At 30.3% G+C, this 14,081-nt stretch overlaps 2 protein-coding genes and 1 non-coding gene across 3 annotated transcripts; 2 read left to right on the top strand and 1 right to left on the bottom strand.

Annotated features, from left to right (window-relative positions):
• Window positions 1–2,024: 2,024 nt before the first annotated feature.
• Window positions 2,025–2,097, top strand: TRNAE-CUC (transfer RNA glutamic acid (anticodon CUC)). Its single transcript has one exon. It is a non-coding gene; the product is annotated as a tRNA-Glu (tRNA).
• Window positions 2,098–7,036: 4,939 nt separating this feature from the next.
• LOC148200848 (putative serine/threonine-protein kinase PBL19) lies at window positions 7,037–9,469 on the top strand. Its single transcript, XM_088111500.1, has 4 exons — window positions 7,037–7,621; window positions 8,118–8,378; window positions 8,492–8,614; window positions 8,836–9,469. Exons 1-4 carry the CDS (start codon window positions 7,292–7,294, stop codon window positions 9,259–9,261), a joined length of 1,140 nt encoding a protein of 379 aa, XP_087967626.1. The 5' UTR covers window positions 7,037–7,291; the 3' UTR covers window positions 9,262–9,469.
• Window positions 9,470–11,028: 1,559 nt separating this feature from the next.
• Window positions 11,029–13,766, bottom strand: LOC148200847 (beta-amylase 3, chloroplastic-like). The gene is made up of 4 exons (XM_088114050.1): window positions 13,175–13,766; window positions 12,735–12,945; window positions 12,296–12,406; window positions 11,029–12,111 (listed from the first exon to the last, which is right to left on the bottom strand). The coding sequence occupies exons 1-4, from the start codon at window positions 13,726–13,728 to the stop codon at window positions 11,320–11,322; spliced, it is 1,668 nt and encodes a 555-aa protein (XP_087970176.1). The 5' UTR covers window positions 13,729–13,766; the 3' UTR covers window positions 11,029–11,319.
• Window positions 13,767–14,081: the final 315 nt, after the last annotated feature.

Here is a 14,081-nt window from a genome sequence, read left to right as displayed (position 1 = left end):
CGGAAAATTGGTTTCTGGAGTAAAAAACACTCTTGAATTCTTCCATCATTATTTCGAACGTGCTTTGTACCTACATAAAATATGAAATACTGTATATGGATAATTTGAGCATGCATCATTCAAAACTCTATGTATAGGTGAAATAAAAGACTGACATGTGAGTTAGTTGGACCAAACCAAAGGATATTAGCTGAACAGACAGCACATTTTAACTTATTTTTTTACTTTATTTTACTGAATCCATCCAAAACCTGGGTACTCACCATCCCCACCCACTCTGTCAACGATGCTTCATGCTACCCCTTAGCTTCCAGTCCAACATGCACAACCATGGTTTATTACTGTCAATTTTTACTTCAATTAGTCTCAAGTTCAAGGATTAGTTGTAAAATTTAGATTATGAGAATGTTTAGGTGAAAAGTTTGAACGACTTTTATTAAGGTACTGTATGGAAAAGGTTTTATTTTTTGAAGATAACTTCTAAAAGCATTTCTAGCTAGTATCAAGCATAGCATGAATCTGGAAGACCTTGGCTGGATCATGGATTTGGGATAATTGGGGCATGGTATGTGAGTGAAAAAGGGTTAAGCTTTTTTCGGCTTAGAAAATTCACCAAATTTAGTTTCAACTAGTAACATTTTTAGTAGTTTAAGAGGTACGTGACCTAGTGAAAATTGATGAAAATGGTCATACTTTAACTTAGTTACTACTCTTGTTTACATGGTTAACGGCTGTCAGTTAGAAATCACTCAATTTTTTTATTTAAAATTTTTTATGATCACAACCAAGAATTTCAAAAATGAAAAACGCAGGTCAAGTCTGACCAAATCTTCAAGTTTATTAATTATTTATATTTTTGTTGTTGTGATTAACGACTATCACATGGAATTCAACTGTAGCTTTAAGTGGAGCAATTTTGTTTCATATTTACAGAATTTTGTTGACCATAACGATGGATGGTTTTAGATGCAGGAACCCCATCCGTGCGCTTCATGGACAGATTCTTATTTTCGTAGTTTGTTGTAACAATAACAAAGGACTTGGATAATTAACAACTTTTTTACCAAATCTTCAAGTTTGTTTAGTCATTAATTTATATTTTTTAATAGTTATAAAAAAAGGCACAAAAACTTGCGTGAGAGAAAAGGAGATTAGAGAGAAGAAGAAAAAAACAAGTAAAATAGTATAGAGTCCGTGAAAGCAGAGTTTTTGCATATCCGAGGAATTTCATAAGTCTTGGATGGCTGTCATTCTTGTTTTACTTTTAGCTGTAACTCTTGAAACAGTTTTTAACGAAAAAGGGTGGGGTGATGAACATGTGGAAGCTGTACTTTAGGCTTTTATTTCGTATTATTTTCATCACATGAACCGTACATTAGTCTAAAAAGTAGTATTTTATTTCAAAATTTCATGTTAACAAATACATTATTTTTGTTATTAGTAATATTAATAATAATTTAGTATTTCATTTAAAGGTGACTAAATAGATTTAAGCTTATGAGTTAATCAGATTTAGTATAAATTTGACCGAAGTTGAATTGATTTTTTTTAATATAGACAAATTGAACCTAAGCTTACTTAACTCTGAGTTAGATGAGTTTATGTAATTAGTTTGTAATCCCTCAACAAAAAATTTTATAATTTATTTTGTCATATTATTTAATATATAGTTGATACTTTGATTTTTTTTAAGACTAGTATATTATTTGAATATTTAATTTGTTTTTTTATTTAATTATATAGGTTAACACTTATGATAAATACAAAACAGTTGTCTCACAAAAAGAAAAGTTAGTCTAATTTACTTGTTTTTAACTTACGTAACTCCCTCTCTCATTTCTAATTCTATTTGTGAAAAAAAAATGAAATTAAAAGGTTTTATATAACTTTACTCAATAAAATAATTTTTTTCCTGAAAAATTTGTGATGGTGATCTCACACAATCCCTAATTTATACCTTTTTTTTAACTTTTTCCGAAACAAAATTAATTGTATGTAACAAAATCCATACATAAAATCAAAAATCCGTTGTAGTCTAGTTGGTTAGGATACTCGGCTCTCACCCGAGAGACCCGGGTTCAAGTCCCGGCAACGGAATAAATTGTTTTGCTCTTTTGATGATTTAATTCAAAATCACTTTTGTTTCTTAGTAAAATTAAAATAGGTCAGATTTATATTATAAATTTAGAAGTTTATGTTATTTATCATTTGATAAAATTAACTACAATATGATTTTTATTTTTTGTTTAATATTTCGTTACAAAATAAAATTCGTTTTTTTTTTATTTCTAAATAAATATTAGTATTAGGAAGGATCATCAAACCACTAAATATTATGAGAGTACCGAAAATGACTATCTTCGTCAGTACCTTGAACTAATTTCCTATTTTTAAGTTGTTATTTCATAATTTGTTATTCCTCTTTTGAAAAAAGGGCACAATGTATGCCATCTTCTACCTATAAGCATCCGAAAAAAAGAAAAAAAAAACATGTGATTTGTAAGACACCCTATAGAAGTCTGAAAAGCTATGGTGTCTAGTAAGTAGCTCTTGTCTCTTGCTGAGTTGTTTTCTTCCAATGAAAATGCTTGAAGAGGCTATATTTGCCTTTGATTTGCTTCAGGAAACTTATACTCTTTGTACTACCAAATCATCATTTTTTTTTTCAATTTAAATGATTATTACATTGATTTTTTTTATATGATTTGTATATATATATATATATATATATATATATATATATATATATATATATATATATATATATATATATATATATGGGGATGTAATGAAATACAATATTATACGTTTTTTCTGGATTAAAGTTTAAAAAAATAAACAAAATACTAGCATGTGATTCTTATTGTTAAAGATAATTTTATCATTCTTATTAATCGAGATATGTATTTGTCACTAGTTAATAGAACTTTCCATATTAGTTAATAATCACTGTTACAAAATATCATATTAGCATCAAAATTTAATAAAAAAAAATGGTTAATGAAATCAAATTTATTAATAAATTTTTAGATTCTAATTACTAACGGAAATATTAATTTGTCTGTAATTTATAATTTTTATTAGTGATAGAAATTTTTGTTTATAATCTTTTGTCAATAAAACAAATTTCAGAGTTTTCATTTTATTTTCAACCTGGTCATGAAAATTCGTTGATAATCTATTGGTAATTATTTTTTTTATTTGTCGATACTTAAATTTTTTGAAATTCATTACTATATCTATTAATAATTATCTTTTGAAAATTAGTCAATAAATCTATAATTGTAAATTTGTTAATAATCTCATTGTTAAATCTGTTGATATAATCAGGGTTAATTTCTCGCTAAATTTAATTAAATATTTATTATAAATTAAATTGATATAAAAGAGAAGAAGAAGAAAAAATCAAGGAAAAGAAGAAAAAAGAAACGACAATAACAGTAATGACACGTACAACAGTGGACATTGAGGAAAAAAATAAGGCTTAGAAAAAGTAAGAAAAAGAAAAAGATGAGATGAAAGAAAAAAAAATAACAATAAATATCGATAGTGGCGGATAAAGAAAACTAAAATTACTAAATCACAATATTTAATAAAAAAGAAAATTTTATCGAAATTATTAATAAATTTTTTATTGTCGATAATTATTGAAATATTTATCTATCATTAAATTTGATTAACGATTATTTACCAGTAAAATTTTAAGAATTAATAAATTATTAATAATTTTGTTTTCCTGATAATTTTTTTTATTATGAATGAACTTTCATGCTTATTAATATCAAATTTTCTTATATAAATAGACTATTTGAATAGGAAATAATTTATTATAAAAAAATGGTGAATGTTATAGTTTGAACATGTTCTTAATTTTCAAACATGTCAACTCCAAGACTAAGTCACGGTACAGTCAAGAATATTGCACATCTTTAAACAATATTAGTTGCGGGACAATAAATATAATTTTACAGTAATTATTTCAATAATATCTAAACTTAATTTTAATACTTCACTCTAACTTTTTACATTTGTGTGAATTTTATTTTAAACTTTCAATTACTTCAACTTTATTATATGAATTTTAAAGTATAAATATTTTATCTTTCTTTTAATTCCATACACATAATTAATATTATTACGGGGCAGTGGTTAATATGAGGTGATTTTTAGTCTAAAATATACAGAATTATAAATTATTTATTTTATAATTGTTTTATTTTTTGCATTTTTTTAATTTTTACTGTTAAGCTTTAAGTTTTTTTTTTCATAAATTTTATCATCTAAAATTCAAAATCATATAAGTTTTACGTTTATATAAATTGGATGTCCATTTATTAACAACGTGATGTCAATACACATACTTGATAAAAATATTTCACACTTGATTAAAAAGTTAATGTAATACCTCTATTCAATATAAAACAATTTGTTTAAATTATTGATATTTATTATCACAAATGAGTTTAGTATTTTAAGACCTTGATTTGCTTAATTATATTCATATTAAAAGTTCTACCTAACCTATGTTTTCATATTTATTTGGTTGACATTCATTTCACACCAAAATACTAGTATATTTATAAAATCCTATATAATAAGGCAAAATGATAAATATATAAATAATTAAAATATTTTAAATAATAAATAAAATAATAATCATTAATGTTGATTATGATAACTTAAAAGGAATTATATTTTATCAAGAAAGTTTTTTGTCATACAGTCAACATATTTCAAATAGTTAAGTAAACATATTAGATTAAAAGACGTGTTAAAAGTCTGTGAATAAAATATTATAATGTAGTACTTTAAATATACAAATTAAATTTTTTTAAAGATTTTATTTATGTCATAAAAATTGCATTTAATGAATGATTAGTCAGTTATCATGTGAAAATGAATTACTATAAAAGTATAAATTATGAAAATATTTTTAGAAGTTCATTAAAATGTATATTATTTTGCAACATTAGTTTTATCCAAAAGTAATACAAATATTTAATTTGAATTTCTCGTATTTAATTATTTGAAAATTATTCTATCATTTAAAAAATATAATAAATAATATAAAATTTTTTTGGCCCATAAAGTACACTGGTACAAAAACTACTACCACACAAAATAGTCAAAGTCTAAAAGTTATCACTTAAAAGAATTTGTAGTTAAAATGTTATGGGATTTTATATCTTTAATAAAATGTCCCTTTATCCTCGACTTTTTCCTAGTTTCAATTTTTATAATTTTTCTTTAATTTATTTTCTTTTTAATAATATCTAAATCTTTAACAATAAAGTTAAATATGTTTTTAGTCCCTCAACTATTAACCAATTTTATTTTTCTTCCCATTTTAAACTTTGATCTTTGTCCTTAAAGAAACTATAATTTTTCGTTCTCCAAAACAAATGCAGTTAAAATTAGGCTGAATTAACTAACGGTATGCCACATTATTTTTTTTTTTTTTACATTAAGCCAATCTTTCCTACTTCTCTCCTTCCGTCTCTTTTCTTTTTGGCTATGGTTATATCATAATTTGTGGTGGTGGACAAGGAGGGAGTTGTGCGGCTGCGACGTCGACAGGAGGTTTAGTGAACAAGAAGAGTGGAAGAAGTTCGGCGTCAGATGCAAGGAAGGAGATGGAGGGAGAGAAGCAAGGAGATATTGACTTAGCGTTAAAAAAGAAAAAAAATGATGTGGCACACCGTTAGCCAACTCAGCCTAATTTTAACACCGCTGATTTTGGAAGATGAAAATTTATAGTTTCCTTACTAATAAGGATCAAAATGTACCAAAGTTTAAAAGAGGGACGAAAAATAAAATAGCTTAATAGTTGAACGATTAAAAGAATATTTAACCCTTAATAATATCATATTTACATGAGTTATGAATGATGACCTATTATTTTTTTGTTAATTTTTTATGTGAATGATTAATAGACGTGTTTTGTGATTTTTTTATGTGAATTATTAATAGACATTGCCGTAAAAAAATCAAATTAAATAAAAATTATAAAAATTAGAATTAATTTAAATATAAAAAAATTAAAAATCACTTTAAATAAAATTGATGAAAACAAAAACAAAACATTAAACCTTACTAAAATAACATTATTATGAGAGAACCCTGTTAACGATTTAACATCTACTTGATAAAAAGATAAAAGTATTTAATTATGAAGTTCAGATAGTTAATGGAAGGTTGAAAATAAAATGAATGAAAAAGCAAGAAAAGTGTTAGCAAATAAAGTAAAAAATAGTAAAATTTGAAAGAAAGGAAGAGAGGAAGAAATAAGTAAGAATGAAGAATGTGGAACCCCATGTTTGAACTTGGAAGCTCCAACGTTGTTCATAATGATATACTAATTTTTATTGTTTATTAGTTCGCTGGTTGTTGAAGACGCCACAGTCTCTTCCAACTTTGAAAGTCTTAGTACAGTCAATTCAACTCTTCTCATAAAATAATAATAATAATTAATTATTATTATTATATAAACGTGTACCCACTTCACCTTCTAAGTCTCCACTCCTATCTTTATCATTATCATTACTTTTTTCACTTCTTTCTAAATTCAGACTAATGAAACTCATTTTCTCTTTTCCTATCTTTCACTCAAAGTTCACCGATGTAGCTTTAGTTTTACCATGCTTTTTGTTTTATATTGTTGGTTTTCTACACAGATTCCTTAAAATAAAGGAACAACTACCTTTTGGCTAATAAAATCTCTAATGTTTCATTCATTCATTCACACATCCTTATCATCACCAAATCTAAAAGTTTATTTTGTTTTTTGTGTTTTAAGAGGTTTAACTTTGTTGGTGTATAATTTGTTTATCTTTACTACAAATTTAATAATTCATCTTTAACAGAAGTTTTTTTTTTCTTTTTATCTTTTCATCACTCTTCAAAACGTAAATTTTAAACAATCTTTGACTGAAAATATACTCCGAATAAAATTGCAATCAACTTTGTTTTACTTTGACCCTGAATCGGACTATAGATGTCCCATAACATAACCATCAAATCAAACATAACCTTTTAACTGTTAATGTTATGTTTCTGTGTATCAGACGCGGATTTTCACGCGGTTTTCCTCTCAATCCCCTTCTTCTTATTGTTCAATTTCCTCTGCTACACGGAACAAACCCGTTTCAATTTTTTCTCTTTCTCCATTTCATTCGTTTTCGCATTTTTCAAACATAATTTGCTTCATCTGTTTTCATTTTCTCTTGAACGAACCCTCTGTCTTTCTATACTCTGTTCTGCTGAGAAATTTAGTAACTTGGATGATTAGAAAATGAACTGTTTGTTCTTCAAAAAGAAATCAAAATCCCACCCAGAACTCCCAAAGGGACGGAAGAAGAAAAGCCAGGTTGTGAATGGAGCACCGAAGTCCCCAAGCTCGGTACCATCGCCGAGGAGCATAAAAGAATTGTACAGAGAGAAGGAACAGAGTTACAGAATTTTCAGTTTAAAAGAGCTTATAGATGCAACAAATGGTTTCAATAGCATGCTGAAGATTGGAGAAGGTGGTTTTGGAAAAGTATATAGAGGAACCATCAGTCCTAAAGATGGACCTTCTCCAATTGTAGTCGCAATAAAAAAACTTAACGCGCATGGCTTACAGGTATATATATATATATATACACAAACACACCCTTCTTCAGTACCTTTGTTTTTCAATTCTCAATCTAAAAAATCTGTGGTTTTTATGACTAATATCTGCTCCGGTGACTCTATGTCCCTTCTTTTTGTTTATATTAGAATTATTGAAAGATAATGGACTATAGCAAGCGTGATACAATGTATACAAGATACAACGATTTTAATCGGTGTAGGTGGTTCTTTTACGAAAATCATTTATGTGAAAGGCAAATTCAGATTCTGAAAAACCTAAATGAGAAAAAAACTTCTATTAATCATGGATGAGTTGATTTTGATGTGAGGAAAAACTTCTTTTCATGGCTGTTAGGAACTGCTTTCAATGGAAAACGAGTTTGCAGAGTGTCAGTCAAATGTGTTATGCTGTCTCTGAATTGTATCAACACTTGAGTACTACTTTAAAAATATACTTGGTTTGGTTTCTCATGTTTATGTTATTTTTTATATTGTATTCTGTAAAGGGACACAAAGAATGGCTTGCAGAAGTTCAATTTCTGAGCGTTGCTAACCACCCTAATTTGGTTAAGCTTCTGGGATACTGCTCAATAGACAGTAAAAGAGGAATCCAACGGTTGTTGGTATATGAGTTCATGTCTAACAGGAGTCTGGAAGATCATCTTTTCAGTGTTTCTTTACCTCCTTTGCCTTGGCCAACAAGATTGCAGATCATGCTCGGTGCTGCTCAAGGATTGTATTATCTCCACAACGGATTGGAGATTCAGGTACATTGTAGTTGAGACATGTTTCACATTTGTAACCTTGTCTGAATTGAACATCGTAGGTGTTCTAATTGATTATAATAATCTTGTCTTGTTTTAATGTTTTGTATTGGAAGGTGATCTACCGCGATTTCAAATCTTCAAACGTGTTGCTGGACAAGCAATTTCATCCCAAACTTTCAGATTTTGGTCTTGCAAGAGAGGGTCCAACAGGTGACAAGACTCATGTATCTACTGCGGTAAGTTGAACTCCTATAGTTTTTCATCGGTATTCAATCATGATTACTTCCAAAAATAAATCTGAACTATGAGACTTCCAAACCCATCCATCGTTTGCAATGAAAATGTAATCATAATTACTTATCATATATGCAAATATCAGTAACTATAACAGATTCTGGAGTTGGCAATTAAGCAGCACTGAATAGAAACCAGACTGATGATTCTGAAAACTTATCAGGTAGTGGGGACACAGGGATATGCTGCCCCAGAGTACGTTCAGACGGGTCATCTGAAAGTTCAGAGTGATATTTGGAGTTTTGGTGTGGTGCTTTATGAGATCCTCACAGGGAGACGTGCATTGAATAGAAACCGTCCAATAGGAGAACAAAAGCTTGTAGAATGGGTTAAACATTACCCTGCCAACAGTAGCAGGTTCAGCACCATCATCGACCGACGTCTCAATAACCAATACTCTCTTGCTGCAGCTCGGAAAGTAGCCAACTTGGCAGATTGCTGCTTGAAGAAGAATCCTGAAGACAGACCCTCCATGAGTCAGATAGTGGAAACCTTGAACCAAGCATTGCAGGATTCACAAACCCAAAACACTTCACCTAATAACACTCCTATATCCACACCATCCAGATTGGTCTCAACTGCTAAATAAATGATTTTTTTTTAGTTTCTATAAAACTGCAGTAGGATCTTTTGTGTCAGCGAATCTGTCCTTAAAATCTCTTCGAGATACGAGAGATTCAACAGGTTAAAGTCTCTTAAGTCATTTTGTTTTGCCTGAAATGTACCATTGAAAATGTCTGTCACTAATTGTATATTTCCATCCTCCTCATTTAGATTGTATATTTTCGAGTTTCTTACGTCTGTGTTTCTTCTCCCGTAAATGTCAGTCTAAGTCCCAAGTCCCATATTAGGAATCCAACAGATTGATCGGTAATGTGTCGTGTCAATGAAATTATTGTCGGAAAAGTTTGAAACAATTTCCAAAATTCTCTCTAGTTAGTGCGATTTAATCCAATATAGTATACAAATAAGGTTTCATTTCATAGAAGAAAAAACAAAAATAACTCAATCATTACGCGATTATTCAATATAACCGATGATTTATTTAATCTAACAGAGAAAAATTGTATTTATCTACTTTTTAAGTTTAAAATGATATTAGTTACTAAATATTTTATTTTTAAATTTGTTTTCCTTCATTCTTAAATAGCATACATTTACAATAATTAAAAGAACATAACCATTGAGCCCAAATTAATAAATATAATATAAATGATGATATAATGTGCGTTGCTTACTTATTTAATGAGTTGACTTTTAATTTAGTTAAAGTCACAATTTCATTCTACTCAATGATTTTGTCAAAATAAATATCTAATTGTAATTAAAGAATAATAATTGTCAGAATACTCCTGACACGGTATCTACCATTTTTCTTTACAAAAGTACGAGTGACAGAGAAATTTGGAGGATTTGATATAAAGTTCAAAGCCTTAATAAATGGGGGAGTTTCTTTGTCCAACTCAAACTTATTGTCAACATTAAAAGCATCATTTTCTTCTGTTTAAAGTTCTTTATAGGTTGTATAATTTGAACTTAAAAAAAATACTGCAATACACGGTTCAAAATAGTAATTTGGAAGTTAATCTTTATTTTTTTAATTGTACATTTAAAAATAAATATTCATATAGTTAAATAAAAATCACAAAAATACATATAAGTATAAACTAAAATTTGAAAAGATTAATTATAAAATAATTAATTTATAAAATTAAAAATAATATTTATTTATTTATTTATTGTTGATAGCATTACATAAAAATACAAAGATTATAAAAGCACATATATTAAAAGATAATTAATTTTAATATAGTTTTATATTTCCCTATAATTTTTATTTATTTTTTAATATTTATTTCATAAGGAAGAAAAGAAACATTAATATTATTATTATTATATATTTTGCAATGATCTTAATCTCTCCTTGCATGAGGGTTATAACCCTATATATGTTATTTTCTATTAATGATTTGAGATATGGTTGCTTTTGTTTGAAAAGGTTAGTCTTCTACAATCCGATACTTTGTAAAAAAAAATTATCAACCCATATTAATGTATAATAAATATTATAACATTTATTTTTCCTAATTGAACATAAATACTATTCAGAACAAAATCTTATTAAAAGAACTATTTTAGTTTCATCATGATTAGTTCACTGTAATAAGAAAGTGTAGAAGAGATTTATCTTGATGCAAAAACATTTGCCCAACCAAGTAGTGTTTCTCTTTTAAACTTATTATTTTTTCTGCTAATATTTATTGTTCGTTTTTTCCTTTACCCAGCAAGTATATTATTCTTCTGTTCTTGCTTAAAGATTAGACGCTAGGAACTGAATGCTGAAATGCCACCGGAATAATCAAACGAGAAGGAAAAATCTTTCCTTTCTCTTATTGAAAAGTTTGAACATATTACAAGAGTGGAACAAACGACTTCAAGCGAACTACATAAGATGGGTTTGTTGGAATTATCAGCACAACATTCACTGGATTTTGAAGTGAAATGAAACAATATTTCACTAACAATCTAAGGAATTTGGCTATAATATATGCCATTTTCCTTGCGTATAGCAATCATAATTCTACATCCTTTTCACTTGTATAAAAAACTATGATGCTTTGAATTTAACTACATAGTATACATGTGTTCACACGAGAGCAACATCCTGAGCCTGCTCTTGCTGCTTCTTAAATCCTGTGATGTGTCCAACGTAAAGATGAGTGCCGCAGGTATCAGAAAGTGGAAGGCTTTGTCTCCTACCACCCTCTGACATGCTTTTCACAAACTCCACAAATTGCCTCCAATTGTCTCCCTCGAACAACTTCTTATTCATTCTGAGAAAAGTAAATGCAGACAATCCAGAACCAGAGTCACTTGTTGCCAAAACTTGAGAAAATGCAGCTGCATCGTATCTCTCAAGAGCATTCTCCCCAGCAAGTTCTGCTCCTGCTCTTCTGGTTGCCATCTTCACTTGATGAACCAAGCCCTCTGGGGAGCTACTAGCATGCTCAGGTTGCTCTTTGTCCCTCATTTCCATGCAGGTGAAGTTGAACACTGCACCATGCTTTGCCAGCATTTCTGCTATTGGTAGGTACCCATCATGAAACCGAGTGTTGTAGTAGCCTGCTGTTAGTTCTGCTGCATGTGACCTTGACTTGTAGTGCCAATGAATTCCAGCAACTTTGGCAGATAATTTCACCCCACGCGAGTTGAATATGCCTTTGGCTGATGCAAGGATTCTCTCACCGTGTTCAACAAGTTTGGTGGAGTACCAATCAAGGAAGAATTGTCCGTATTCTGAGTTCCATGTTCCTTCCCTGCGGAAAAATCCAGTTTCCTCAGGAAAATTGTTGTACTGGCCCGAGTCATGGGGTCCACTTCTTCCCCAATCTTTCTTCCCAATGGCCTCAGCTGATGCTTCCAAGGAAGCTCTCATATACTGCATGACAAACAAGTCATTTTAGTAAAGCCAACGAGAAAAGGAGGATATTTTGTAATTTGTCACCTTTGAGATGTCATTATTATCACAAAGCCAGAGATTTAGGAGTCTAATTGTTATGTAACATTGGCATGCTTCTTCAGCTTCATTGAAGCAAAATCTTATGCATTTCATTTATCCATACCTTGTCGTAGCACTGGAATTCTCCAATGCCAGGAAACCTCCAAGTTCCATTGCTTTCGGGATAAGATGGATATCTTAGCTCCCCACAAGGACCCATCCCCACTTGAATTTCCTGCAAATGAATTTAGTCTCAGTACTTCATATCAGAAACAAATTCCTCAGTTCCTAGTTTATCATCAATTTATAAGTGCTTTCCCTCCATTCCCCTTCAAACTAGTCTTCTAAATTTATGAACATGGTTGAAAATTTAAGGGTGAATAAAGAACTAATTCTAGTTACATGATTTAATATTACTACTCACTCATCGTCTATGTGTGGTTGTTAATGTATTCAATGCAGTTAAAAAGCTTACTGTTATCCCAAAGTTTTAGCCATTTTTCTTTCATACTCTGACCACAAATTAACCCCCAAATTGAAGAAAAAATGGGTGTGGTGCTTACAATGATAACACTGCCCAAATAGTCTCTGAATCTGTCACGGAAGCTTCTCATGTAATCAGAGTATACTTGAATGGGTGTCCTTCCCCGAAGAACAGGCATTGAATCACAGCCCAAGGATATGTATTCAGGATTCCTCCTCCCTGATCTGTCTGTGTAAACCAGTTCAGGGTTCTTGCTGATTTCTTCCAGCACCCACGGAGGCAGAGGAATGCTACAAAATTAGAATCAAAATCAAAATCAATCCTTTTTTTATTTGCCCTTTCATTATAAGAAGTACAAAACAATGTTAATAACTCTTATGTTGTATACAACAAATTTCACGATGAACAAAAATCAATCTCACAACAATTTATTACCCAAATCTCTGTTATCAACAAATCTAAACACAGGAGCAGTACAAACACATTGAAATAGGTTAAAATGAGTAGTGTGTGATATACCTGCAGGAGTCTCCGACATTTCCACCACATTGATGGAAAGACATGACAACCTGAAGCTTCAAGCCATGCCTTTGAACCATTTGCACAAGTTCAGCATATCCTTCCCAGTTATACTTCAAGGGTTCTTCTCTTTCCACCAAACCCCACCAAGCATCCACCATCACTCCTTCAACTCCTGCACTCTTCAAAGCCATCAAACTAGCATTCATCGCTCTCGGCTTATTCAAAGTCCCCCCCATTGTTACAGTGTCCAATGGCAGCATCACAAACACCGGCACTCTCATCGCATCATTATGACTATGACCAACCAACGGCGCATGAAGCTTCTCTCTTTTCTCGTTTTTCATCGTCACTTGGGCGTTGAAGTTGTTCTTGTTGTTGTCTCCTGTGACATGTGTTTGTTGCATGGAACTCTTGGTTCGGAGACGGAAAGATTGGTTTACTTTTGTTTTTCCGAGGTAAGAAACTTTTGTGGAAACGTCTTCTTTGGGTTTTGGGAGTCTGGTTTCTTTCTGGTTGACGAGGGAAACCGAAGAACGAAGTGTTAGAGCCATTTTTGGGTGTCTGTGAGTTGTTAGAAAGGGAGAAAACAATATAGGATTGGTTGCAGTGTTAAGGTGGTTTATTTATGTATCAAAGAAAGCGACCCTCTGGTGAATCGAAATTGACAGCATTGGTAGGTCCCATGTCGAAAAGTGGAAAAGTGCAAAAAATCAACACTTACTTGGCTGTGTATGGCACGTGCTTACGTGTTCCCACCTCTACCATTCTTATCCAACCAAATTGGGAAAGATTTAAACGTGCATCAATCTGTAGTAGATTTGCGTGGTAGAAGTAAAACAAAATCGATGTTATGAAAAAATAAATAAAAATAATTATATAAGGAAAGTAATAACCATATCTCTTG

Source organism: Vigna umbellata, chromosome 4 (genome assembly GCF_029865625.1).
Source record: "Vigna umbellata cultivar VRB3 chromosome 4, Vumbellata_1.0, whole genome shotgun sequence".
NCBI classification, from domain to species: domain Eukaryota; kingdom Viridiplantae; phylum Streptophyta; class Magnoliopsida; order Fabales; family Fabaceae; genus Vigna; species Vigna umbellata.
This window is presented reverse-complemented; position numbering and strand designations above follow the sequence as displayed.

Excerpts from the sequence above, each read along its gene's own strand:
- LOC148200848 (XM_088111500.1), top strand. The coding sequence starts at position 7,292 with ATGAACTGTTTGTTCTTCAAAAAGAAATCAAAATCCCACCCAGAACTC. Across the intron at positions 8,379-8,491 it reads ACAACGGATTGGAGATTCAG|GTGATCTACCGCGATTTCAA; the intron begins GTACATTGTAGT and ends TTGTATTGGAAG. Across the intron at positions 8,615-8,835 it reads AGACTCATGTATCTACTGCG|GTAGTGGGGACACAGGGATA; the intron begins GTAAGTTGAACT and ends AAAACTTATCAG.
- LOC148200847 (XM_088114050.1), bottom strand. The coding sequence starts at position 13,728 with ATGGCTCTAACACTTCGTTCTTCGGTTTCCCTCGTCAACCAGAAAGAA. Across the intron at positions 12,407-12,734 it reads ATTTGGGCAGTGTTATCATT|GAAATTCAAGTGGGGATGGG; the intron begins GTAAGCACCACA and ends ATTCATTTGCAG. Across the intron at positions 12,112-12,295 it reads AATTCCAGTGCTACGACAAG|TATATGAGAGCTTCCTTGGA; the intron begins GTATGGATAAAT and ends TTTGTCATGCAG.